Source organism: Megalopta genalis, chromosome 2 (genome assembly GCF_051020955.1).
Source record: "Megalopta genalis isolate 19385.01 chromosome 2, iyMegGena1_principal, whole genome shotgun sequence".
Taxonomy (NCBI): Eukaryota; Metazoa; Arthropoda; class Insecta; order Hymenoptera; family Halictidae; genus Megalopta; species Megalopta genalis.
The window spans coordinates 24,405,634-24,431,922 of NC_135014.1; the positions used below are offsets into that span (position 1 = coordinate 24,405,634).

At 43.6% G+C, this 26,289-nt stretch overlaps 1 protein-coding gene across 1 annotated transcript; it reads left to right on the forward strand.

Annotated features, from left to right (window-relative positions):
* Positions 1 to 1,719: 1,719 nt before the first annotated feature.
* Atet (ABC transporter expressed in trachea) lies at positions 1,720 to 24,403 on the forward strand. Its single transcript, XM_033470830.2, has 12 exons — positions 1,720 to 2,595; positions 8,634 to 8,803; positions 16,091 to 16,314; positions 18,124 to 18,241; positions 18,826 to 19,015; positions 19,319 to 19,526; positions 21,350 to 21,526; positions 21,600 to 21,961; positions 22,105 to 22,273; positions 22,355 to 22,455; positions 23,392 to 23,547; positions 24,030 to 24,403. The coding sequence occupies exons 1-12, from the start codon at positions 2,593 to 2,595 to the stop codon at positions 24,372 to 24,374; spliced, it is 2,223 nt and encodes a 740-aa protein (XP_033326721.2). The 5' UTR covers positions 1,720 to 2,592; the 3' UTR covers positions 24,375 to 24,403.
* Positions 24,404 to 26,289: the final 1,886 nt, after the last annotated feature.

The following is a 26,289-nucleotide window of genomic DNA, read 5'->3' on the forward strand; positions in this document are numbered from 1 at the left end:
GCCCGCGATTCCGCGATGCAAGACATTTTTTCCACCTCGGGCATCGTATTTTCGTCGTTCGGCCTATCGAGCACCGCGCGACAACGAGGGTGCACCCTCTCGAAAACAATAGCTGGTATTCCAAGCTGGCGCGGAGAGTTTTGATCGAGGCGGCACCCCATGGGCAACCGGGATCCCTCGTATGTTGTATCTCGCGCAGCAACGTCAGCCGTGCAACGTGCACGTCCGTACAGAAGTTAGACTTCGATCTTCGCGTTCGGAAGTGCTCGGGGCTTTGTCTACGCACGCGGCACGTTCCGTTCTCCGTCTTTCTCTTTGTACTCGCGGTGAGTCAAGCGCTGTGCTCGCCGGTGCTCGTGCACCCGTCCGGTACACGTGCACCGAACAACCGCGAGAGAACCTGGTGCTAGAGTATCGACCCGCGGCATGTGGTAACTCATTCTCCTTTCTCCATCGGCGTGTCTCACTTTAGCTTCCTAGGTCGAGCATGCGATCCTCTCCTCGTCCCCTTTCCGCCAAAGTGGCGCTCCTCTCCTCTCCTCTCTCTCTCTCTCTCTCTCTCTCTCTCTCTCTGTCTACCTCTCTCTTTTTCTCTCCCTCTCTCTCTGTCTCCCTCTCTCTTTTTCTCTCTTCCTCTCTCTCTCTCTCTCTCTCTCTCTCTCTCTCTCTCTCTTTCTCTCTCTTCACGATCGTCCCTTCTCCTTCGTTCGCCAACGGGACCGGAATACACGGAGGTCGAAACTCGCAGCGACGTCCACGGGAATCTCGACCTAACGCCCGAGCCACACCGTTGAACATGCGCGAGGATCCACAGTGACGTGCCAAACGAGTCGACACCCCCGCGACGAACAATTCCGACGGTCCCGAGCGGGCTCCGGACGCGGATTCGGAGGTTAGCCGACCGGCGACCTTTGCGATGCGAGTCGCGTCGTGTGCGCTGACTATTTATTTATTTATTTATCCATTCATTCATTTATTTATTTATTCATTCATTTATCCATTTATTTATTTATTCATTTATTCATTCATCCATTTATTTATTTATTTATTTATTCATTCATTCATTCGTCTATTTATTCATTCATCCATTTATTTATTTATTTAATATATACAGAAAAAATTACCCATTAGTTACAAAATTACAAATAAAGTAACCGCAATTCCTTAACGCAAAATCGGCCATCGCGGTAAAAATGACCCGTACTTTTTACTTTTAAATTGTCAACATCGCGAAGACCCTTTCTTTTAAGAAGACGGTCGAATAAACTCCCACGCACCAGCTTACATCAAAACAAAAATGACGAAAAACCGAAATAAATTCAGTCTCTCATTATTCTTAAAGTTGAACTAATTACGATAGATCTGCTACAATGTCGCGACACCGTCGCAAACCGGCTTAAAATTCCGTTCAAACAAGAAATGACGATCGAAGAGAGGAATTCCCGAAAAAGAACCGACAGAACAGCGCGCACTATCCAAAACCAAATAAAACACGCTCGTGCGGAGTTGTCCAAGAATTTAACCGAACAGGACGAAGTTCTCTGCATCTGGAAACCGCGAAGGAAACGATCTGTCCTGGCGAAGACGAACGGTATCATTACCACGGTGTAATAACAGCGGCGAAATGTCGGAGTCATCGGCATCCTGTCCCCGCGAATTTCGATTTTACGTAAGCGCTTCCGGTCTGCCGCTTACCGATCCCAGTTGCCGATCCAGCGAATTCCGCGACCAGCAAATAAATCGTCCGGGGATCTATCTCGCCGCGGACATCGCGGCGCGAAATCGGAGCAACTCGAAAAGAGAAAAGAAAAGAGAAAAGAGAAAGAGAAAAGAGAAGTTCGAAGAACCGAAGAGACGAGTTCTGCGAAGAGTCGAGGACGATCGGTAGGCGAGCAGCTGTTGCCTGAGTCACCGTGAACGAAGAAAGGCTCGCGAGGAGAAGCCGCGCGCGGAGTGGGGCCCTCGTGATCGCGTCCGTCCCTGGGTTTCGAGTCGGAGCAGCTCCGTTCATTTGGTTGGTAGAGGCGGACGGTGGTGCATAGCGCGACAGCTGATTTCGAGGAGTGTTGCGTCGACCGATCGTTTCTCTGGTCTGTCAGTCGCAGTTCGCACGGCGGATCGGTTGGCCGCGTCGCGGTTCGATCTTCTCTCCCATCGAGCGCGAGAGAGCACCCATACGCGTTACGTGGGCAGAGATCGCGGGACTAGTTCGCGGCTAGACAAAGAGAACAAGCTAGAGAGAAAGCGAGAGAGAGAGAAAGAGAGAGGTCCGCGGATCCCGTCGACGACCCTCGGGAACGAATGCTGCCCCTTGATTCCGCGAACGGCTCATCGATCGTCGTGAAAACGAAGGCGAGGATTAAGCAGCGGTCGTAACGATTTCTGCACGGGGAACCGTACGGACCGCGAGACGTTGCGTTTCTACTTTTGTTGTGCGGGCACCGTGCGAGACCGATTCCAATCGAGGACACGGGGGACATTGTGCGTGCCGTCGTGCCAGCGAGTCCGGGGCGTACAACCGGAGGATGTACAGCGTCATCCTTGGGGCATGAGTCCGGACGCTGATAGATTACCGAAGTCTACGATCGACCTATGGTGAGTGAGCCGCGACGGGCAAGCCCCGTGAACAGCGAACAGCGACCTAGAGAGCTCCCATCTGGAGGGTTGATCGCGTTTTCCTTTGTCTCCCAGGCCGCTCTGGCCGCGACCTATCCTTCGCTCTCCCGCAGGCCCGAGGTGCCTCGAGGACGCAGTCCGCACACGCGACCGAGAACCAGAACCGTCTTCGGAACTATTTATAATGTTGCGCGTCGAGGAACGTGCTCGAGGAATCGTTTTGTTTACATATTACACGATGACCTAGTTACTTTGTCCGCCGCCGTGCTTTTCGTCGCTTTTCCGCCGCGGAGCGCGACTAACACCTCTTCGCTGTACCCGTCGTCTTCGTCCTCGTCGGGGATTTCCATCGCGACGACATCGGCGAGCCAATAATCCAACGTACACGCACCCTGACGCGAATCATTGATTCACCGTACACCCCCGGCAACGTCGTCGCCGATCGGCGGACCGTTTCGGGGCGAGAGGAATAATTTTATTTTATTTTATTTTATTTTATTTTATTTGATTTTATCTTATTTTATTTTATTCATTTATATACGCGGCGTGTGGCTGGAAACCCTAATTTTTACGACACAGAACTGGAAGCTATTGTCAACGTGACACAGAATCCGCGAGTCGCGAATTTTGCGATATCGGCTGCGAACGGCGTCAGTTTCGTCGAGCTGTTCTCGTCGACAGTTCGGAGCGTGAAAAAGGGACTTGGCACCCGGCGGGTCGCAACGGCAAAAAAGGCTGGCGAGTTCGCCGTAAACGCGGCCGACATACGGACGCGCGGGGAGATTGGGTCGCCGAAACTCGGATGCCATAGAACGAAGTAAACGAGATAAAAGCCCGCGGTTATTTCGGCGGATCGATGCCCTTACGAGACACGTCTCTGTCCCGTGGCGTGGCCGTTCCCCGCACGTGCCCGGCCGAGTCCCGATTATGTACTCTCGATTCGGAATCGCCGGCCGCGGATTCGACGATCGCGCCGATCCTCGCCGCGTGGAACCGCGGGGACGGACGGGGCCGTTCACCCGCCCGCCCCGGGCCCCGATGCGTAAGCATTTACTGGCATAATGCGTCTACGAGTTTGTTGGCCGGCCGACAAAAATATCGAGCCCGATCCTTGACCGTCCAAACGCGGCGTTCGCGGCCAATCGCGGCGCAGATCGATATAGCCGCGAACGATAGCGCGGCGAGATTTACACGCGGCCCGCTTGCTCGCTCAGCTGTGGATCCATCGATCCGTCGGATCGCTCTTCTTTGTTCCGATGCTATGACTCGATCTGGCCGGACGTCGATCGAGACGTTATCGCGCTCGATTACGGCTGCTCTCATTGCTCGTCGTTGGACCGGACGTCTCTGATTTTCAGCCGCGAATTACATTCTCGTTCGTTAATTATATTCTGCCGAAAATGGTCCGGAGTTGTCTTTCGGAGTACGACAAGTTTCTCCGAATTTCTCTTCGGCTTTTGAACAAATGTGGACAGTTTGGCAAGAGGATTATTCGAGTCTCGCGGCTTGACTTTGTAGCTGTCGGTTGTCGACGATTGTAAAAAACGAAGCGAGAGGCTCCTCTTCTCTAACTGCTCAGTTTCGTTTGTATGCCGGGGGAAAATTAGGGAGAATTCTCGCTGCAATTCGTCGCGAGAACGGAATCTTTAGCAGTCTGCTTGTCAGAGTACGGTAATGTCTCTCTAATTGACCCTAGATTGTTCACAAAAATGGGCAATTTAGGAAGAGGAGATACGATTATTCGACCCTCGCGGTTCATTTTTATAGTTACGAATTGTCAACAACTATAAAAACGAGCTGCAAGGCTCGAATAATCGTCATGTTTCCTTCTCAAATTGTCCATTTTTCGGCACAATCTGAAGCGTCGATTAGGGAGACTTTATTGTACAGTAATGTCTCTCTAATTGACACTAGATTGTTCACAAAAATGGGCAATTTAGGAAGAGGAGATACGATTATTCGATCCTCGCGGTTCATTTTTACAGTTACGAATTGTCAACAACTATAAAAACGAGCTGCAAGGCTCGAATAATCGTATCTCCTCTTCTCAAATTGTCCATTTTTTTGCGCAATCTGAGCGTCAGTTAGGGAGATATTACTGTATTACGAACAGTTGTGGAACGGAAGCTTCGAAATTAGCAATCCTTCGTTAGAGTTTAGTCAATCAGTTGTTGCAATCTATTCGAAAAGTGTTCAAATTGTTGTAATTATTCGACTGCGGATTTTATGCATTTACAGCAAAAATAAATAGATAAAGCATGAGTTGGTGAGAGGATTAAAAGCAGCTAGAAATGTTGATCAATCAATTCCAACTTACTGAAATTGTTTAAGAAAATCTTAGCCCCTATTCTTGTAATTGATGCAGGCGATTTTTAATTTGTATAAAGTGGTCTGGTCATTATACCGTATACGTTTGATTTTCGCTATATTCTGTTTAAACTCAATCCTTTGTAAGAGGAACAACTTAATCAAGAATATCAAAATATATCAAAAAATATATCAAAGTACAATAATGTCTCCCTAACTGACGCTCAGATTGTGCACAAAAATGGACACTTTGGGAAGAGTAGATACGATTATTCGAGCCCTGTAGCTCGTTTTCTATAGTTGTTGACAATTCGTAATTATAAAAACGAACCGCAAGGCTCGAATAATCGTACCTCCTTTTCCCAAATTGTCCAGTTTTGTGGTCAATCTGAGCGTCAATTAGAGAGACATTACTGTGCATATATCCTTTCGAAGCAGTCAGCTGTTTTCGACGAGCACAGTCGTCGCGAAGGATAGAATAAAGAAGAAGAATTGCAATATTATGCGCCGTCACGAGCTTATTCGTCGAAGGCAACTGGGAACAACTAACGAACGGAAAGTAAACGCTGTAAATTGTACGGCACAACCGAGTTCCAAGCTGAAATAGCCTGGAGTGCATAGGGTTACCAATCATCCGATTCATCATCGACTGACTCAACGTTCCGAGTAAACCGCGGAAAAATTGAGAGAAGCCTCGCGATCGTCGCGTTTCTCGCGCTCTGCGCAACAGACCGCTGCTTTGCGCGAAATATTCGCGCAAAGAGAAGGTAACAAATGCAGCAACAATGATTCGCCGATTATGCCCGAAAGTATCAATGAGAGAGGCGCGCTCGGAGTACATATGGATTCGCGATCGCGAGCTACGTGCGCGGAGGCTGGCTTCGGCACGTGTTCGGGCACGGCTCGATCTTTCGCGGAGGATCTTTCGCCTCCGATCCGTTCCTCGAAATCCCCGCGTTCGCGAACGGTTCGAAACGGCCGCGCCACCCTCTTTCGCGAAGGGTGCAAGCTGAAACGTTCCCGCCTCGGTGAATCCGCGGCGACGGAGAGCCGCATCGATCGCGAATCCGCGGAGAGATCGCCGACGATCGCGTGCATCGCGGATACTACGTTTATCTATTTCGGAATGACGGACGTCATTCCCCGAGACGAGATTTCCATAATAGGGATTACATCGTGTTGTTGGCCGTCGAATCTTTCGCAGTCTGTTTTGCAACAATGTTGCCGTCGGATTTGTGCATCGATCATACCTTATCATATCTCGAATATACTTTGTACTGCTGTAACCCGGAGACGCCCGATAACGGCTCTGTCGATCGAAATTCTTCGTAGATTTTCAGTTACGTTAATTTAATTTAATTTAGTTTATTTATATATATATGCACGGGCGAAATGCAATTTTTTTTACGATACAGAAGTGGAAGCTGACGTGACGCTCCCACACTTAAGCGATCGATCAACTATATATATATATATATATATATATATATATATATATATATATATATATTTATATTAATCAATCTTTATTTAATAGTGAATTTTTAATAATCAATATTTAATACGCATATTTTATATACATACATATCGTCTATATATAAAAATATTGCAACAGCCAAGAATTTCTTGGCAAATTGTTACGCTGATACCTGAAGAACAATTAAATAAATTATAACTAAGAATAATAATAATAATAATAGTAAATTTTTATAATATTAATATCAATATTAATATTAATATTAAAATGTGTTTCTTGGTGTTTATCAATATTAATATTAATATTAGGTAAATACCGATTAATATCAATATTAATATTAATATTAGATAAACACCAATTAATATCAATATTAATATTAATATTAGATAAACACCGATTAATATCAATATTAATATTAATATTAGATAAACACCGATTAATATCAATATTAATATTAATATTAGATAAATACCGATTAATATCAATATTAATATTAATATTAGATAAACACCGATTAATATTAATATTAATATTAGATAAATACCTATTAATAACAATATTAATATTAATATTAGATAAACACCAAAAAATTTGGCTCGATACGGTTTCTAAGATACAGAATCCCTTTTCTGGCTGCCGGCCAATTTTTCTCCCCTATCATGCTCTGTTATCACCGAGTCAGATTAGGCGGACGTTGCCGCGTCCATCGAGGATCGCCGCGATAAAGCAGAGAAAGTTTTCGCGACGACGGACCTCCGTGGAAGTTGCTGGTGGACGAGCGGTTTTTCGCGAGCTAATCGTTTCGATATCTCGGATCGGTTGCTACGTCGTGGCACATCGCCGGTGCTCGACGAGAGATAATCGGTAATACATTTAGTAAAAACAGAGATCGACAGATAAACGTGTAATCGAACTATTTCCCGCTTGTTTCGCCGATAACGCTCCTTCGACGAGACCATTATTAATGTCCAACGTGTCTAATCGGTCGCGATCTCGAATAACTCGTGTGTCGCAGATAATGCCGAAATGATTTCCAAAAATATTCTCCCGATCGGTGTGGCAGTGTCTACGACATCGCTCGACGATCCACTCGGCCCGACAGAGATCATGCTAGCACTTTTATCCCAAGTGAACACACTGAGCTGCGTCAGTTAAATTCAATTTTTTATTTTAACACTTTTGTTATCAAAATCTTATTGTTTTTGTTTTGGAGCTATTAAATATTTTTTGGGAAGTGGATTTGTTCGAATTGCTTGTTCAAAAGCTTGATCTGCGACCCGCGAATAGTGTGTTAGTGTGTGTTTGCATTATAATGACTCTTTTTAGACGAGTCGATGTAATTAATTTAATTTATTTTATTCAGTTTAATGTATTTAATTTATTTTATTCAATTTAATTTATTCAATTTATTTAATTCAATTTAATTTTATTCAGTTTATTCAATTTGATTTTATTTATTAAACTTCATTTAATTTTATTTATTTAACTTAATTTGACTTAATTTAATTTAATTTATTCAACTTAATTTGACTTAATTTAATTTAATTTATTCAACTTAATTCAACTTAATTCAACTTAATTTAATTTAAATTAATTAACCTAATTAATTCATATATACGGGCAAAAATCTATTTTTTTACAATACAGAACTAGAAGCTGATATTAACATAATGAACGGTTTCTGTAAACTCGTCCGGAAACATTCGAATCGATTAATTATTCCAAGCGGGTCAGAACAAAAACGGCCGAAAAATGTCTGAATAAATTGAATTCCCTCGTTGTCCTAGTATAACAAAGCTCGGTCGCGTTTAGCGGTCGGTAGGCACAGCGTTAATGCGGCGCAATAACGCCGGGAACGCCGCAACGGAGCCAGAAAAAAAGGAGAAAGTTCTTTGTCGACGAACTCGTTTTGACAGCTCCGGAGACCTTGCTTTTAAACGCACGTGATTCATCGACGCTGTCCCCCCCGCGAGATACTAAAAGGCATCCCCCTCCGCCTCTCCCCCAGATGAAATCCCGATCACCCTTCACGGGAACGGCCGACGACGTTCGTTTCGTGGATTGGAATTCAAAGCTTGGAAATCCGTTCGGACGAGGAACTTTTTCTCGCCGAGAAAATCCGTGAACGTGAATCGATCGGAAAGCGAAATCCGGTCTCGGGCGCGGATAAACCAATCGGAGCGCGCTAGCTCGGCCGCGAATTCTAATTAGCCGTGTGTGTTATCGGTTCCAGCATCAGCAGATGATGGCGGATCTGAAGAATCTCACTCTGTGCGATGGAGGAGGGTCCAGGTACAGCGGCGACGAGCAGGTACAGTTTATACCTGGCGGCAGCCACCAGGTGACAATTAAGTCGCCGCCGGCTTCGCTCCACCTGGAGAACCTCAACAATGCGGTCCTCAGGTAAGCACGAGTCACGGCCCCACCGAAAGCGGTTCTGTATGAGCGAAATCATTTTTGTCGTTAGCAGACTGCGGATTTTTATGCGTTCGCGACGAGAACTCGTTGATGCAAATGCAATACTGTGATCGAATGCAAAACTCCCTTTATATAGGGATATTTATACAGAGAGTCCCAAAATTATGGTATTTTCGAGAAACGAGGGATTCCTGAGATGATTTGAAGCAACTTTTTCCTTTACAAAAATTTTCTCCGAGGCTTCGTTAACGAATTATTCATAAAAAATACTGACCAATGAGGAGCGAGTTCGCTCGCCGCTAGGCGACCGGGCCAATCAGCGGAACCGAGCTCCGTGCGCTCGTTGGCTCGGCCGCCGCGCGCCGGTCAAGCTCGCCTCTCATTGGTCACGGTTTTTCGTTAATAACTCGTAAACGAAGCCGCGGATTGCAATTTCGCTAAGGAAAAAGTTACTTCCAATGGTCTCAGGAACCTTTCATTTCCTGGAAGTACCATAATTTTGGGATAGCCCTTATATTTGTGTAAGAATATTATTACATTGCTTTCGACTTATTATAGTTATTAAACGAGGAACGACATCTTCATCTTGCTTACGTTTCTCGCAATTAACCTAGACAATTTTTATTTTGTATAAAGATCCGCGGTTTAGTCGTTACATTTCACTTCACGCGAATATGTATATAGTAATCGTTTTAATTATTTAACTATTCAATTGTTTAAATTATTATTTACTATTTAATTGATTTAAATATTTCATTATTTCACTGTTTTAAGTAAATATTTGGCAGAGACGTGACTGTCACGTGGTGGCTGTCAGGAAGCGACTGATTTATATTGTACTTGCATCAATGTGCGAAAATCTACATGAATAAAAGATGTGCAGATTTGTACGTATTACGATTATTTATTTACATATCTGCAGATATTTCATAGCATAGCAAGTTTCGATACGTAGAGATGTAAGTGCAACGTAGATCAGTCATTTCTTGAGAAGTCATTTTTGATTAGCCATTGCAATGTTTATTATACGTGTCTTTTGAATGTATTATAATTATACATATTTATGTGAAGCATATATAATAAACAATGTAACTATAACTATATGAATACGAACATATACGAAGCGATTTTAATTTTATCGAGTTTCCGATTCTTCAAAACTTTCAGTTTGTCATGTTTAAAACTGTATTCTAACAATATTATAATCAGCCCGCGGATCTTTATGCGTGTATGACAAATGTGTACAAATGCAATTTGGAAGAATAAATTCTAAATAAGAACGGCGATCATTTTCAGCCGATTAAAATGAAGGAAAAAACAGATCTCTATTTGATTCCCGTTTCTTGCAATTGGGGCAAACAAGTTTTATCTTGCATAAAGATCCGCAGTCCGATTATAATTATACCGTAATTATGTTCTTTGCTATTATACGCTTACATAAATTCAATATACGCGGTCACATAAATATATAATTACGATACACGTACGCACATTGCAAAACACATACGAGCATTCGCGTCGAGAAAAATACGCGACAAAAGTAATTCCGCTCGTCTGGAATCTCACGTTTTGCAATTAATTTTACCACCGTGTCACGTCCAATGGCGTCTATTAGTAGCGTGGTCGGAACGGCCTGAGAAAGAAAATTTGAAAGTTAATGCCTAAACGGATGCGCAGCCCGATAACGCGCGCGTTCCTTGTTCTATTAATCTATTTATACTTTGCATATCACTGCGCAGTGTCCAAACGATTGTCGCTCGGCGGTGCGACGATAAAGAATCGCGACCGTCAACAGTTTTTCGGAATTGCCGGAGATAGGTACGGGCTGTGAGTCACAAACATTTGCATTGCAAGCGATTCCAGCGCGAGACCTCGATCCGGAAAAACATACTGTTCTCGCATCTGTCGCGTTTCTCCTCGGCGCAACAGCCGGCTCGAATTTCTCATTATTCGAACGTCGAATTCACGAAGTCTCGTTTAATCCTCGAACGGCGATTTTCGCAGCTGCAGCATCGACGGTGTCCCTAAAAAATTCTGAACTTCGTCCGGCAGATTTTCCGGAACAGATTTTCAAAGATATTTCTCGCAGTCTTATCAGCCGCTTTCCTTTGTTCACAACGCGACGGCAATTCGTTTGACGCATTTACGACAAGAAGTAGATCAAACATAGAGCGGTGGTAACGCTCGGAGAATTTACAGATGCTATCGTATTATTTCCAACCGGATAAAGTCGTTAAAAAATAGCAGAACCGACTATGCGGCTTCTGCGTTTTGCGATCAACGCGGAGGATTTTTATTTCGCATAAAAATCGGAGGTCTATTAATTCCGCGAAAATTGGGCAATCGAGCGAACGATTTAACGCATCAAGTGTCGAACGTCAACTCGAGAAATTCATAAATTCAATATCAAAGTCATTTAATTAATGGCACTGAAACTGGAAAGTGAAAATTTAGCATGGAAAATATTGATTCAGCTATCTTGCATTCTGCAAATCCTAGTTACATTCTATTATCAATATATTAATATATTAAATATAATAATAATAATATATATTAAATTCTATTTAATAATATATTAAATTCTATTCAATAATATATTAAATTTTATTCAATAATATATTAAATTCTATTCAATAATATATTAAATTCTATTCAATAATATATTAAATTCTATTTAATAACATATTATATAAATCAATATATTAAATCGATATATTAAATTAGCGCCACCCATAGGTGACTCGCGCGGCACCGAACGATTTAAATGGCCCGGATCGAAATTGACCCAGTCACCGCGGGGGTGGACCAGACGGCTCGGCAATGGCGCGACTATCGCATTGGATTCGAGTTGAATCGAATCCTGGCGCATCGTTCCTGTCCTAATCTCTCGCAGCTGTTCCTCGGAACACCTGGTTCTAGCTATGTCCCGCATTGTGTTAGCCAGTTTATCGACGTTTAACTCCCCGGAGCACCTCGACGGAGAGTACGAACACCCGAATCGGCTCGCAAATATCCCCGTATATCAAACAGGTTCGCGATAAGGCGGTCGAATAAAATGCTATCTCTCGGCGGCGAAGCTGCGGCGCCGTGCAACTTCTGTTAAACGTTCGCCGCGACGCACGGTATCTCGACGGCATCCGTCTCCATGAAACTGTCCGAAAGGCGCATTCATAGTTCCGTCGGGCAGATGCTCTCCGGCCGATTGAATCTCGGCGCGATAGACGCGGCATTTTTGCATCGCGAGCAGAATCGCAACCGTCCCATCCACGAGGTTCCTCGTGAACCTCGGATTGGATAGCCCGTTGCTTCGCGGCGTTCCGATTGAAAAGACACTCCCGAAGAGTGCCTGGATAACGGCAGCCGGCTCCGAAAATTCGCCGTTAACCTGGCAATGCCGAGGGAATTGCGCTCGCGGACAAAGCGCGCGGCGATCCCGAGCGTAGGATTTTTCCGCGCGGCTCGTCCCTTCTTCGCGAGGTCCGCGGCGCAATCAAGTCGTCGATTGACTATGGATCTCTCTCGGCTGCATTCGTGACCTTTCCTTTCTCGCGCCGCAGCAGCCGTACCAGAAATTCTGTTCGGCGTTTGATCGCGCGAACAATGAATGGAGGCGGCCGGCGGCCGGTCATCGAGTCGGCACGCGAACTATAACCGCCCGCCGAATGTACGTACGTCTCTCAAAACGGCGCCCAAGGTCGTTTGATCGCGCCATTGATCGCGTTAAAGCGTACGCTTTTTTTCGCCTATTTTTCTTTTCGCGGTTTCCTTGTCGCGTTAAGGAACGCGGAACGCGCGCGTTTATTGTCCGTCGCGAGACAAAGGCGCCGATAGCTCTCGGCCGAGCGCATTGTATACACACGCCTTATCGAGAACTCCAGATTTCGTTTTTCGCAGGTGGCCGCTGCACCTGTTCGCAATTCGAACGATTCCGCGAAACAAACTGCGACGCGTGCATCGATTCGCCGTATTTTTTTCTTCTTTTTTTCAATCGATATCTGTCCGTTTTTGTCTGCGAAATTTCCTTTCAAAACGTTCCAATATCCTTGGACTTTTCGTTCAATGAAACGTTTCTTATCGATTTTATTATCGCAATTTATTGTCGTAGAAACTTTTGTTCGAGCAGATTTCTCTATAAAATGTTTACTCAACGAATTTCTCGAGATGATACTTATTAGTTATGTGAGTACATTTCGCAACGAAAAATTCTGCTTGATCTACCATTAAAATTCAGTCTTTCGAACGCACGTTTACGCGATCGGGGGTAGTTTACCCCCGCGATAAGGGTGGCCCAGAAGAATCGACAATGCCGGAAACCCAGATTTGTCACAAATCAAATTTATATCAGCTTTAATAATCATTTTCGAGCCAATTTTTAGCCATCTTCCGCGTTTCGTCCAATAAACTTCGAGGGTTGCTTTCACCCCCTAACTATAAAAACGGGTCAATATGAAAAGTCACGCGTCTTGTATTTTTTAAGACACCTAAAAGAAGGATATTTTCTGCTCAGAAATCATTTCCACGCCCGGGGGAGAATTTTCCACCCTCCCGCCCCTAAATCGCGAAATTCGACCATAGTGAATGGAGGCGGATCGAGCTCGTAACAAAAGTCACTCGTTCCGGCTTAGCAATTTAATCCCATCGTTCACGAACGTATCGATCATTCCTCGTCTTAGCTGAAACCTTTAAAAAGCAAGTTTCAATGAGGGGATTATATTACGCGTGTCAAGCCGCGTACGATTGGCCAACCAGGAAGCGAGGCTTCCGCGGTTCGCTTTTAACGCCGACGCGCAAGAACGGTCGACGAAAAACGAGCAATCCCGGGCTCCCTTGATTTTCGATGACATGGATTATCGCGCGTCCTATGCGGCTACACCTGTGTGACACGAGCAAATTTCACCGTTCGCCAAGGTCCACGTGAACGCTTTTACCGCTCGAACTTTTGCCACCGCTATCGATCCCACGCAGTGGGGCACGTCATGCCGTCCATAAGTGTCCTAGCAATTTCAAATGAATAGCTGAATGAATGTAGGATCGATCCCTCGGTTATACTTATATTTTTATAGGAGCATCGGTTCGTTACCGCGAAACCGGCTACTAGTCTTACTTGACCACTTTTCTGTCTTGTTCGACCATGTTGGCCTAACTTTTCTCTACAGTGCACACGTTGCGGTTTCCAATCGCGCCATTTTCATTCTATGCCCCCCCCCCCCAAGGCGAATTCAATGTCAACGAATACTGCACTATAAATTAGTTCTCTTATAGATCCGATTCGTTTTTGCACTCCTGAATCCTTTCGTAGATCGTATTCACCTTGTTGCACAGCAAATTACAGCAATTTCTCTCTAATTCGCGCTCGGATTGCGCAGAAAAATGGACAATTTGGGGAGAGGAGATGCGATTATCCGAGCCTTGCGTCTCGTTTTTATAGTTGTTGACAATCGGTAACTATGAAATAATGTTTCAATTAAAATAATCGTATCCCCGTTCTTAAATTAAGCTAAATGAATAAAATAGTAATTAAATTTAATTACTGTAATCCTTTCGTGCGTCGCATTCATCATGTTGCACTCCAAAGTACAGTAAATTCTCCCCAAAATTGTCTCTCAGCTTGTAGTTGAAAATGGATAACTTGAAATGAGAGGTTATGTTACTGACAATTATAAAAACGAGCCGCAAGGCTCGAAAAATCCCCACTTCTTAAATTGTCCATTTTCATCTACAAGCTGGAGGACAATCGGGGAGAATTTACTGCAATTCTTTGCAGAGCATATTCACCTGGTTGCACTCGAAATTAATTCTTTCGTAGATCGTATCTACCTCGTTGCACTCCAAATTAATTCTTTCGTAGATCGTGATCGTCTTGTTGCAAATCAAATTAGCGCTTTCGCAGGTTTCATTCACCTTTCAGCAAACGAGATTCACATATTTGTGTGCATCTCTGATAAAATTCATATTCAATTTACAAATTGAATTTTGTTTAACAAATAGATTAATAAATGTATTATGTATATATAATATATAATATAAATATTTATGTATAAATATAGTATTATAATAGTATTATTATAGTAGTATTAAATGTATATACATATATAGTACTATTATAGTAGCATTTCTTATAAAATTCATATTCAATTCAGAAATCGAATGTTATTTTACAAATAGATTAATAAATGTATTATGCATATATAACATATAATATAGATATTTATATATGAATATAGTATGCACAAGTTATTAGTATAATTTATTGTAATTTATAGTATACTATAAATGTAATATATGCATAAGTGCATACCGTTTATGCATTTATTCCAAAAATCAGTAAACAATATTTAAAACGTAAGAAAAATTCGAGAAATTAAACATTGTTTACGTATTATTTTCGACTTACTAAATTGATTAAAGATTGAAAGGAATTCCTATCGGGCTCTTGTTTACAGCATTCGATAAAGAAAATTCTTATTTCGCATAAAGATCCGCTGTCGAATAACAACATATGATTTTATACGAATAGCTACATAAATTCATATCTTGAAAAATTATTCTCAAAATAAAACACAGCCAATTTTAATCTTTGTTAGAGTTAATTTTTTCGCAAACAGATGAATATAATTTGCAAACCAATGAAGATATCCGAAAGGATTAATTTAGAATGCAAAGAAATGAACATGATCCACGAAAGAATTAATTTCGAGTGCGAAACAAACATGTATCGCAAAACTATAAACCTTGATAAAAAAAATATGAACGCCTGCGAAAACATTTGCATAGAATTACGTGCAACCGTGCTGCAGATCTTTGCGCAAAGTGCAAGCTACCCTCGTTCGTTGCCAAGAATGTACGTCGAAACGGCGCCGCTTTACAGCGATCTAAAAAATTGAAAATATCGCGAAAACATCGCGATTCTGTTACAACGTCCCGTAGCGGGATCTTCGCCGCGCATTTCCCCGCGTCGGTCCCCGGAGAAACGGCACCGCGTAAATAGCGGGCATACGCGAGCATACGCGAGCATGCTCGCGCGGCTCGCAAAGCGAGCTGCAGCTTTATTAGCTCCATTTAAACGCGGAGCCGCTGCGAAACGGGAGCCGGCGATCCTTCAATTTGTGGAACCAGTCGCAGCCGGTCGTCGTTCCGCGAGATTCCGCTCGCGAATCCCTCTCGGCTAGCATCCTCGGCGCCCGTCCCTTTGTCTCCGCCGCGCGCGGCGGATTCGTCGCCGACGCACCGATTCGCCGCATGCATTGATGCACGCACGATTTCTGTTCGCAGCGCGCCGCAGAACAATCTCCACTGTAACTGCAACGGGAACGCGTCGAACGGCGCCGCGGTCGCGATGTGCAGCAACAGCATGCTGGTGAGAAAGGTGCCGAACCATAGTCCGGGCCAGGACGGCAAGAGGCCGGCTGTCACGCTGTCCCACCTACCGAAGAGGCCACCGGTTGACATTGAGTTCAAGGATCTGGAGTACAGCGTGTCCGAAGGCAGGAAGAGAGGTTGGTCGCGACAGATCACGTTCACACCTTGAGAGATCGAGGCGTGATCGACCTCGGTGAACGAGCTTGCTAGGCGTCGCGTACCCGCCGGCAAGGACGCCGGGATCGAAACGATACAGGTGCACCAGGTTCTCGCGATTTTTCGCTGATCGCACAGTGGAGAACGATTTTCGGCGACATTGTCCGAGGCTACGTTGAGTGGACACCATTTAAAACGGTACAACTTTCTTCGAACTGGTCCGAATGGCTTGAGATTGTTTTTTAGATGATAGACTAATGATGATGGAATAACCTACTGGACTAATCTACTTTCTTTTTCATTTTGATAGTACTTCACTCACATTCTTTTAACTTTCTTATACGAACTGATAATAAAAATTTATTTAATTCTGTAAGCTGATATTAATTATTTACTGTTAATATTAATTATAAATTGTATAAATTACACAGATTGTATAAATTACATAGATTGTATAAATTATACAAATTATACAAATTACACAAATTACACAAATTATACAACTTATACAACTTATACAAATTATACAACTTATACAACTTATACAACTTGCACAAATTATTCAAATTATACAAATTATACAAATTGTACAAATTGTACAAATTGCACAAATTATTCAAATTATACAAATTATACAAATTGTACAAATTGTACAAATTGCACAAATTATTCAAATTATACAAGTTATACAAATTACACAAATAATATAAATTAATCATCACTATTAATTAATTAATATTCTATAAATTAATAAGTTTTATAGATCCACCGACTTCGATGAAATATTCATCACGCATCGCAGCTTATCAAGCTCTACAAAACTGTCTCTTTAAATTTTCGTTACAGGTTCAGATCCAATTCAAGTCATTTAGTCCGGTATGAAGAAAGTTGCACCGTTTCAAAGGGTGTTCCGTTTCAAAGGCTCGCCAAAACATTGATTAAAAATCAGCAGACACAGCCGCTAGACATAAAGTGTCGAGTCACGGGAATGAAATTGCTACGCACGCTGAAACATTGATTAACAATCGATAGGAAGCACGAAGCAACTGATTCAGCTGCACCGTCTCGGACAGCTCATTGGTTTACAAACGAAGTAGCTACGACGATCGAAGCCAAAAACATCGATTAAACGTATTACATGAACAATAAACACGAACAGTGAACAGCGCGAAACCCAATCTCGAATTTCTCAGAGCGTTGAAAGCTGCGCATAAACGACAAATGTTGGCGACTGCTGACCAGAAAAATTGCATCGCGTTCGCGATTCCTATGCCGACGATACCCAAGAACCGTTGTGACCGTGAGCCACGCAGTTTTCAATGAAAAAATTGCCGAAGACCGGGCTCCTCTTTTGGCCGACTTCCGCGTAGAGCGTCGGACTCGAGAGAACGGATGGAAGACGCGCGCGATAGGCATTTTGTTGAAGAACGAGCGTGTGTGAACGACCTAGCTAAAAAGAATCAATAGGGGCGTGCAGGCTGGTTCCTGTATTCGGTCCAGATGCACTTCAGAGGTGCAACTGCACCCGCTGTAAAGAGGTCACTCGGAGGATCCGCTCGTCCGCGGCACGCTACGGCGCGACGAAATTTCTATGCCCTTTCTCCGCGAACGTCGTGAACTTGGCAAGACCGTGGACTCTATTTTGGCAATGCGAAACGGTTACGTAAACCCGTAGAATCGAACTGCGGAACGATAACGCCGGCGAATCGAACGAAAAAATGTAAATTACCGTGTAACCGGTACCTCGGCACGCGAACGGTCCGCCTAATCTCGCGCATTTTGCTGCGCAGGTTACAAGACGATCATGAAATGCATCAACGGGAAATTTCGGTCCGGCGAGCTGACCGCCATCATGGGCCCCTCCGGAGCCGGGAAGAGCACCCTGATGAACGTTCTAGCTGGTTACAAGTGAGTTACACCGACCGGTTCCAAACGGTTACCGGAGACGCTCTCCCCGGAGGCTGCAATTCGCGAATTTTTCCCCGAGCAGCCGAACGAGCTAGCTCGATGAAACCTTCGCAGGCTCGTTTCTACATGCTTCAACTATGCTCGTGAATTTTTCCGCGGGTCTGCCGCGAGAACCGTATCAATTATTCCGGCCAGGTAACTCGGATGGCGCACAATGAACAATGAATTTTTCAGAGCTTCGAAATATTGATCTACGCGGTTCTCCAGGCTTCGAGAGATCGCCACGTACGCTTCGAGTATATTTGTAAACTGTCGAGCGGTTCTGTCGAGCTGTTTGCGCGGCATCCTGCGTGTCATCCGAGACGTACGTGACATCTCTCGAATAATTGCTCGGATCTCCGCGGACAACGATGCGGAAAAAGTTCGGAGCATGGTTGTTGACACGTATGCAAATTACTATACGTCGGAAAGACGCGTCGGTCGGTTCGAATAAAAACAGTTTAAGAAAGGAGTCAAAGTCTCCGCGAAGTCGAGCCCCGAAGCCTTGAAGAAGACGACCGAAAATCTTCTTCGTGTCTTTACAGGACCTCTCATCTGTGCGGCTCCGTTCTGATCAACGGAAAGGACAGGAACCTGCGACGATTTCGCAAGATGTCCTGCTACATCATGCAGGACGATCGTCTGCTGCCTCATCTGACGGTTCTCGAGGCGATGACCGTCTCCGCGAACCTGAAGCTGGGCAAAGACATCGGCGCCAGGGAGAAGAAAGTGGTGGTACGTCGACGTACAGTAATGTCTCCCTTACTGACGCTCGGATCGTCCACAAAAATGGACAATTTGGGAAGAGGAGATACGATTATTCGAGCCTTGCAACTCGTTTTTATAGTTGTTGACAATCGATAACCATAAAAAACGAGCCACAAGGCTCGAAAAATCGTATCTCCTTCTCCAAAATTCTGCATTTTTATGGACAATCTGAGCGTCGATTAGGGAGACATTACTCTATTCTCCTAAAACCCAGCGATCGAACGATCCCGCGTTCCAGAGTGCTTGAACGCGGTCTTCCGATTGTTGTAGATCGAGGAGATCATCGAAACTCTCGGCCTAAACGACGCGAGCAACACGCAAACCCACTGCCTCAGCGGGGGACAGAGGAAGAGGCTGTCGATCGCGTTGGAACTAGTCAACAATCCTCCGGTGATGTTCTTCGACGAGCCGACTTCCGGTCTGGACAGCTCGACTTGTTACCAGTGTCTAAGTTTGCTCAAATCGTTAAGTAGAGGAGGTACGTCAACCGACCGCGTTCACGTAATCGCCGGACCGCGGATCTTCGCGCAAAATAAGGATCGCGTAGCTAAATTCCATGAGATGGAAGTCAAGCACGAGCTTCGTTTTGTCTTCGATCGTTTCGATGAGTTCGAAATGATGTACGAACGTTCCTAATTTATTTTAAATATTTTCGCCGTTTAAATTGTGTCTGCTCATTTTTGCCATGAATGCATAGAATCCGCGGTGTAACAATCGCAGGTCAGCATTCCATTTAGATACCTTAGAACGACTCTGAATTTTCTATTGAATTTTTGCTACCAAACAACGTATAAATTTGGAATTTTTTCATAACTTTGGCATTTTTTTACCACGAAAGTGCGATAGCTTTCGCTGCCAAACAGTGGGAAATCGTTCGTTCGAGGATTTTATGCATTTATGACAAAAATAAGTGAGTGAAATTTCAAGTAATAGACGTCTTTATATTATTATATAAAGAGTGTCTTAATAATGTCTTTATATTATTTTCAACGTGCGAAAATTGTTAAAGAAAGAAAGAAGTTTCCACCTGACATTCACAAATACAATTTATACTTTGCGAAAAGATCCGCCGTCGAATAATTATAGGTACTACAGGTGCTTCGGACTGACTTTGAAATTTGTCCACCTTGAAGTTATGAAACCTGTCGCTATCGAACGCTATGCAATCACGAAGAGGAGTACTCTGCAATTAGATGTTTTAGACCAACTTCGAAATTTGTCCGCAATAAAACAGCGAAATCTTTTGCTAGCAAACAGCGCATAATCGCGAAGAAGTGCTCTATCACAGATAGTTTAGATCGACTTTGAAATTTGTTCTACAACGGAGAGCAACGAAACTTTTCGCTGCGGAACAGTACACGATCGTAAAGAAGCGCTCTATCGCGGATGCTTTAGACCGACTTTGAAATTTATTTTGCAAGGAAGAAACGAAGGTTCTCGCTGCCAAGCAATACGCAATCGTGAAGAAGATACAGCAAACGCGGATACAGTAAATTCTCCCTAATTGATGCTCAGATTGCGCACGAAAATGGGCAATTTGGGGAGAGCAGATACGATTATTCGACTATTCGATTGCACTGCTTCTATTAGTATTATTATATCTATATCTATTTATTATATATCTATTCTATTATTATTTCGATTATTCGGCTCATTTTTATAGTCGCCGGCTGTCGAGAATTATAAAAACGAGGCTCGACTAATCGCGTCTCCTTTTCCCAAACTGTCCATTTTTGTGCACAATCTGTGTGTCAATTAGGGAGAATTTATTGCACTCGTAATTTCCTTTGGGAATTCATTGCAATTAAATATCGTTATCAAAAAAAGAATTGTCTAAGAAATAATAGTAATAATAATAATAATAATTATTGTTACTATTATTTCTTAGACAATTCTTTTTTTGATAACGATATTTAATTGCAATGAATTCCCAAAGGAAATTACGAGTGCAATAAATTCTCCCTAATAATAATAATAATAATTATTATTATTATTATTATTATTATTATTATTAGGGAGAATTTATAATTATTATTAAATAATAATAATAATTATTATTATTATTATTATTATTAATATCGTCTCGAAATATTTATATAAAATATAAATAATAATAATTATTATTATTATTATTATAATTAGAATATTTCGAGACGAGCAGATATGAAAAGCTCAAATGCAAGGCTCAAATAATCGTATCTCCTCTTCCCAAACTGTCTATTTTTTTTTACTGTACTTCGAACGAACTTTGAAATTTGTCTGCAACGAAGCAACGAAACTTAGGCTAACTAACTGTTTCAGGGAGAACGATCATCTGTACAATCCACCAGCCGAGCGCGCGGCTGTTCGAGATGTTCGACAACCTGTACCTATTGGCCGAAGGGCAGTGTATATATCAAGGGAACGTGGGCGGTCTGGTGCCGTTTTTGTCGTCGATGGGTCTGGAATGTCCGAGCTATCACAACCCGGCGGATTACGGTACGTGAAACCGAGAACAAGAGACCCCGAAGTCGGGGAATCGATCGTCTTACGGAGGTGAAATTGTTTGCAGTGATGGAGGTGGCATGCGGCGAGCACGGCGAGTGCGTTCATAAGCTGGTGATAGCCGTGAACAATGGGAAGTGCGCGAACTATCAGCACAATCAGGCGGCGATGAACGCGGTGCAGACGTTGCCGAACGACATCGCGAAGGAATCGCCCCAGCAAGAAACGAAATCCGAGACGGCGCTGATACCGAACGGCGTGCTCAAGCAGCCGAACGGAGGAACCGTGATCAACATGCCGATCTCGTGCACCACCTCTTTGCTGGACAGCGCGGAGAGCATAGAGCAGACGGTCGGCTTCCCAACGAACAGCTTCACCCAATTCTGGATTCTGCTTAAGAGGATATTCTTGTCGCAGATAAGAGACATGGTGGGTTCCTTCGACGAACCTTGTCCAGCCGTTTCGTAGCCGAAACCTTTCTGCGCCCTGAACTTTTGCTTTTCTCGCACGCTATGCTTACTTTTACGATACGTCGCGAGTATTCGTTGAACTGATTCGTTGTTACGTTGCAGACATTAACGAGAGTAAGGCTGATTTCGCACATAATCGTTGGGTTCCTCATCGGCGGGATTTATTACGACATCGGCAACGAGGCCTCGCAAGTGATGAGCAACGCCGGTTGCGTGTTTTTTACGGTGATGTTTCTCATGTTCACGGCCATGATGCCTACCATTCTCACATGTAAGTCGAATCGAACGATACCGATCGCCTTGCGTCGGCGTAATTGTGCCTGTTAACGGTTTAACTATTGTTTCCCCGCAGTCCCCTCGGAAATGGTTGTGTTCGTGAGGGAACATTTAAATTACTGGTACTCCGTGAAGTCGTACTACCTCGCGAGGACTTTGGCTGATGTGCCCTTTCAGGTGAGCGCGATATGCACTTATGGGACCGTTCTAGTCTAGAAATGGTTCAACGTTGGGTACTATTAGGTTTTGTGATGCGGTGACCTTGGTGTCAGAGGTCTGGACCTCTCTGACACCTTGGAAGAGACAAGGAGAATTATAGGAATTCAAAGCGATTGTTCAGATGAAGTTTGAGGTGCGTTCTCGAGGGACTATTTCTGTGCAACATAGCTTAAATGAAAGCTGGAAATGTCTAGTTTAAGACAGGGTAGATTAGATCATGATACAACAACGAGATCATTTTGAACAATTATAAGGAATCGACCTCTGACATCATGGGGTTTACAAGATTTGAGAGGAAAAGTTCAGGTGAATATTAAGATACGTTTCTGTAGAGCTATTTTTATGCAACTTAGCTTAAATGGAAGCTAGAAGTATCTACTTTAAGACAGGGTAAACTAGATTACGATAGAACGACGAGATCATTTTGAACAATTATAAGGAATCGACCTCTGACATCATGTGGTTTACAAGATTTGAGAGGAAAAGTTCAGATGAATATTAAGATACGTTTCTGTAGAGCTATTTTTATGCAACTTAGCTTAAATGGAAGCTAGAAGTATCTACTTTAAGACAGGGTAAACTAGATTACGATAGAACGACGAGATCATTTTGAACAATTATAAGGAATCGACCTCTGACATCATGTGGTTTACAAGATTTGAGAGGAAAAGTTCAGATGAATATTAAGATACGTTTCTGTAGATATATTTTTATGCAACTTAGCTTAAATGAAAGCTGAAAGTATCTACTTTAAGACAGGGTAGATTGAACTGAGATATTTTCGTACAAGGAAACGCTATCGTAGTTATTACACAACCTAATAGTACCTCAAAATATCTGAACTAAATCTCGAGCTGAACGCTCTGATTAATCCGTCGATTCTTCTTCTTGCAGATAGTGTACTCTATAGCATACGTCGTTATTGTATATTTCATGACGTCACAGCCATTGGAGACGAATAGGTTCATGATGTATTTAACTATATGTGTATTGACAGCGTTAGTGTCTCAATCCATCGGTTTAGTCATAGGTGCAGCGATGAGCGTCGAGGTAATAATCCTTCCTGACAAGCTGTATATGTATACTGCTATGTGGGAAATAGCAATAGTGTTATATATGCATTAAGTTGTCCTGGAATTTCTGCGTTGTTGCATTTTCCTGTTCAGATGCTACGTCGTCGTAGGAAATCCAAATCCGACGCGACAGGCAAGAATATTCTGAGAGGAATCGTAAAAATCTCATTCTGCGACAATATAATCCCGAACGAAATCATCAAAACATGTTACCGAAATTAACGTGTCATTGATACACGATTCAACTAACTGCTACATTCGTTGAAAAATTGTTTACAGTTAGACCACGGATTTATTATCCATTTCCCTGTGCAACAGCACAGGGAAATTCACAGCGACCCGAAATTCGGCATTTCCGAGAGAAATAGCTGCATTCCAAGACAACTTAACGGCGTTTCCCGCACAGTAAAGTAGAGATAAACCGAACGAGGAGACAAATGCAATGAAATTCGATTTCAGAGCGGAGTGTTCATCGGTCCGGTGTCGTCGGTGCCGATCGTCCTGTTCTCCGGTTTCTTCGTCAACTTCGACGCGATCCCAAAGTACCTGAAGTTCCTCTCGTACGTGAGCTACGTCCGGTACAGCTTCGAAGGGGCGATGATCTCGGTGTACGGCTACAATCGGGCCAAGCTCAAGTGTTCCGACCCCTACTGCCACTTCAAGAGCCCGACGAAGTTCCTCGAGGCGATGTCGATGCAGGACGCGGTCTTCTGGGTGGACGCGGTCGCGCTCGCTGGCATCCTCCTATTCCTCCGAGTGGCCGCCTACTTCGTGCTCAGGCTGAAGCTGCGATCTCTCCGCTAAGACGGCCGACGGCTGGTCCCGGATCGTGCCTCGATCCGGATTCCCGGACCCGTGATCGTCGAGTTCATTTCGCGCGCGTGCAACGAAAAAAACCGAGCCGGTCCGGCGGCCGCGAAACGGACATGTTCGCCCCGGCGAGGATTTTACGCTCGCGTGGACGCGCGATGGAACTGCATCGATGGAGCAAAAACTACTGAACCAGAGACACGCCCCGCGACGTGCACATATCGGCGGCATTTCGTCGGTGTCGCGGTCGCGCGTGTTCCCGCGGCCTGTGTCCGATCCGATCCACGTGGATCGACGGTCGCGTTCCGACGGCAAAGAGAGAGAGACTGAACCCGTGGAGCTGACCTAAAACAGAGATTTCTCTGGCCAGGATTGTGCTTGTGGAACGTTGACCTTCGGTGCCGGCCGGCGACAGGCGCGTAGATCACTTAGGCATTTCTAATAACGTAGAGTACGCAGGAATTAGACTCGTCACATCATCGATTACATTGCGTCGACAGGACACGCGCATCGAACCGGAAGAACGTGAGAAAATAAACGAAGAGAAAAAAAACACGAAAAAAAAGAAACGAAAGAAAGAAAGAAAGAAAGAAAGAACAAGGGAAAACATTTCTAGCCAATTACTACAAACTCGCCAGGAGCCTTAGGCCCATTCAAGACTCATGGTCCCTCCAATGAGCGCGTGTGCAATCACGCGACGATATAGACTTTTTCGATTAGATAAGCAATAGAGTTTACGGATCCATGGTTAGGATGGATTCTTTATTGTTCTCGTGTTTACATCGACCGCCACCATTCATTTTAGGCTATACGGAACGACCCGCGGGCCGTCGCTGCGACGAACAGCGAGAGAAAAAAAACAAAATCATTGTAAGAATCGTCGAGCGGTGTTTACGGTGTTCGCCGCGCGTCCCAGCGGCACGGCCCGCGCGTATTTGTACTTCGGGGATGATTTCTTACGCGACCACTGTCGAAACTTTGCCCATATCGTCATTCCATTAAGTGATAATCCGATCGGGAGTAACGTCGAACCTGCAACACGGGGAATGGTAAGAGCGTGACAGCGTCGAAGAACAGAGACGGAGGAAAGATCGAGAACGGAGCTGGGTAATATTTTGCAGAGAAAATATTTGAAATACTAATTTTCAAACGATTCGAAATACGTGAAACGGTGCGTCGAATTTCAGTAGATAAGATATTTCGTTTCGACGATGCGAGAAACGCGAGATAAAATGGTTTTTTATTTTGGTGATCCAAAGTCGAAAACGCGAAAATGAAGAAATTTATATCGACATCGTCTGAAAAGAAAAAAAATATACAATAAAATAGTTTTCATTTTAATAAACACGAAACAAGAGAAATATGCGAAGTTCATTGCCTTTTGAAATTCGCGCAACGACGTGCATAACGTGCATATATATATATACTTCGTTTTGGATTACCAAAATAAATGTTGCACCATGATCTGACAGAATAAAATGATTTTATTCGTCGATAATACGAAATCGAACGAACAATATATATAAATACCGAACCATGACGACGGAAATATCATCGACGTTCTACGAATAAAATACTATTTGAAAATATCATCTCGATATGATTTGTCACAACGAACAAAATATTTTCTCCTGAAAAATAATACACGCACAGCAAAATATGTATACCTATTCGCTATATTCGCCGTTCAAGATACGTACTATCATACCCAGCTCTGATCGAGACGAGAACAAAAGAGCTCACATCTGACCAATCACTAGCTGCCTGTGCGTTTGCTTCTAACACGTGGGACTGCTGAAACAAAACAAAAAAAAAACTACATTGTTACATTTATTACGGTATAGTTGTTTAAATTAGACCGGTGAAGGGAGCATAATAATTATTAAATCGAAAAGATACCAAAAAAAGA